At 52.8% G+C, this 2,596-nt stretch overlaps 1 protein-coding gene across 1 annotated transcript in view; it reads left to right on the top strand.

Moving 5' to 3' along the window:
• Positions 1-2,596, top strand: part of BPIFB6 (BPI fold containing family B member 6) — a 14,139-nt gene that overhangs the window by 3,775 nt on the left and 7,768 nt on the right. The window contains exons 6-7 of the mRNA XM_011378264.1: positions 676-736; positions 1,538-1,629. Coding sequence (XP_011376566.1) covers positions 676-736; positions 1,538-1,629 — 153 coding nt within the window. The remainder of the gene's footprint in view (positions 1-675; positions 737-1,537; positions 1,630-2,596) is intronic.

Here is a 2,596-nt window from a genome sequence, read left to right on the forward strand (position 1 = left end):
CCCGTGTTCAAGAGTGAGGGCTGTGAGGTCATCCTGGGCAGCGTAAAGACTAACCTTCCTAGCAAGTGAGTGGCCCTCTGGCTGGGGAGGAAGGCTGGGTCCACATTGTCACCCTGGCCCAGTGTCCCACCTCCTGAGCCATTGCACTTCCTTGTCCATGGCCCTGTTTGTCCTGTGCCTAACCTCCTGCCATCTATGCCCCTGTCCCCATCCTCTGCATCCAGCATGATGCCTAATGTTATCAACAAGTTCCTGGACAGCACCCTGCACAAAATTCTCCCTGGCCTGGTGAGTGCCTAGAGCAAGCCTCTACCCCTTGTCTGTGTGAGTGCTTAGAGCAAGGGTTGGCAGGTGCATTTTATCTTAGGTGCTGAGCCTGATTGACTGATAGTAGCTGATGAGGACATGGCAGCCTGCACATCACAGCTTGCCAACCCTGCCCAGATTTTCAGTCACTGTGGAATAAGTCCTCACTGATTTTGTAGGCGGTGGTCAAAAGATCTGAATTCTAGTCCATGCTCTGCCATTGACTTTCTGTATGACTATAGCCTCAGTTGACCCTCTAGTCCCTGTCCCTCCAGGGCTCTTGGGACTCCCCATGAAGTACCATCCAGCTGTGAGGAGTGAGGTCATCATGCTGGGGCCCCTTCAGTCCAGCGCCTTCTCTGCTTCCAGATGTGTCCAGCCATTGATGCAGTCTTGGTGTATGTGAACAAGAAGTGGGCCAACCTGAATGGTGAGTAGTACTAGCCATGCCTCGCTCACACATGGGGATATTAGGATGGGTGGACTTTGATACCCTACTCTTGATTCAAGTGCCTGCTCCCAGCCCAGCCTTGGTACTAGAGGAGGTCTGAGGTCATGGTGTCTGTCCATCCCCTCACTGTCCAGATGGGAAGCCCAAAGCCCTGAGGGACTCTGGGGTCCTTGCCTCTCAGCCCCTTCATCCATTGTTCTATCCATCATGCCCCCAGACTCCAAGGACAGCCCCGTTGTGGGCTCATCCATGCACCTTGCACCCCAAATAGTAATCCCAACGATGATGATACCTCTTCTCTTTGCCAAGAGCATCTGCAGCCTCCATCATCTTGGGGTCCACAAGGCTCCTGAGTATGGGAGAGAGGAAAGCCCAATGGCTAGAAATGAAGAATATAGGTTCATGTGCCCAGCAGTGTGGCCTGGGACAAGTCCCTTCACTCCTCCGAGCCTCAGTTTGCTCATCTGTAAAACAGAACTGATAATCCTGACACTGCCAGTGTGTGGTGAGAACTGAGTTGTGACAACCCTTGGTGAACTCTCAAGCTTTGTGCCTGCAGAGTGATGGGAGGAGGCATGATTTTCCAGGTCAGGTACCATTGCCTCCATTCTACAGATGAAATTACTGAAGCCCAGAGATGCTAAGTAATTTGCCTTGGGTCAAACAGAGGGCCAATGTTCCTGGCACCCAGGCCAAGGTCAGGTAGAAGCTAGCTGGTGCCAGGTTCTCTGGGTTGCCCCAGGTTTGGCACCTCTCTGAGTGGAACCTCTCTCTGCACAGATGCCATGCCTATAGGCCAGATGGGCACTGTTAAGTATGTCCTGACATCCATACCAACTACCACAGCCAACTACATCCAAGTGGATTTCAGTGTAAGCACCAGGGGGTGGTCACCAGGGGCCTAAGGCCTCAGGGTCTCTGGCCTGAGTGGTGGAGGCTGTCTAGGGCTATGGATTGGGTAGGGGAGCAGGGCGGGGGGTGGGGCTCAAACCCTTGCAGACTAGGCCCACATTGAGAGTTTTCCCCGACGTTGGGGCCCTCTCCTTTCTGCACCCAACTTGAACTCTGAGTCTCTGAGCTGATTTCCAGGACTGCCAACTCTCAAGGCTGTTTGCTTCTCCCAATAAGTGGCTCACCCAGTTACACCCTACCATTGTACAAATGGGAATACTGAGGCCTGAGGAGGTAAGGCTTGGCTAGGGTCACAGTGGCTAGGGTCCCACTGTGAGCTGGTGGCAGAGTTGAGTCCTCACCCAGGTCTCCAGAGCCCCAGGTGACTAGGTAAGATGCATCTTCCAGGAATGGGAAGAAAAATCTCATGAAGTTATCTCCATGCAAAGCCTTCCTACAGTATGGTTCTTACAGGCCCCATATTATGTTCTACTTACCTGAGAAAGAGAAAACACATTCTGTATAAATGTGGGCTCAACCAGCCAGAGTCAGATTAACCGAGGTTACTTAAGCAGTCGTAGGAGGAACCATCAGTGGTTTAGTGACTGATTTCCTTATCTTCTTGGGCCTCAGTCTACCCATTTGCACCTTAGGAGCATTGAGCCACTGTAGCCTGCTCTGGCTCTAACATCTGATGACTTGCTGTCTTAGGGCTGGTTTGAGTGCCATTAGTTCGGAAGACTGAGACTCATTCCCCAGCCACTGTCTTTCATGGCCAAGGCCGAGTGTCTCTCTTCTACTGTCCCACAGCCTGTGGTGCAGCAGCCAAAGGGCAATACCATCAAGCTTGCTGATACCGGGGAGGCCCACGAGTTCCCTGACGACTATGCTGAAGGCTCCTCACAGCTGCTGCTCTCAGCCGCCTTCCTCACAGCAGAGCTTGCCCTT

This window comes from Pteropus vampyrus, unplaced genomic scaffold (genome assembly GCF_000151845.1).
Source record: "Pteropus vampyrus isolate Shadow unplaced genomic scaffold, Pvam_2.0 Scaffold336, whole genome shotgun sequence".
Classification (NCBI taxonomy): domain Eukaryota; kingdom Metazoa; phylum Chordata; class Mammalia; order Chiroptera; family Pteropodidae; genus Pteropus; species Pteropus vampyrus.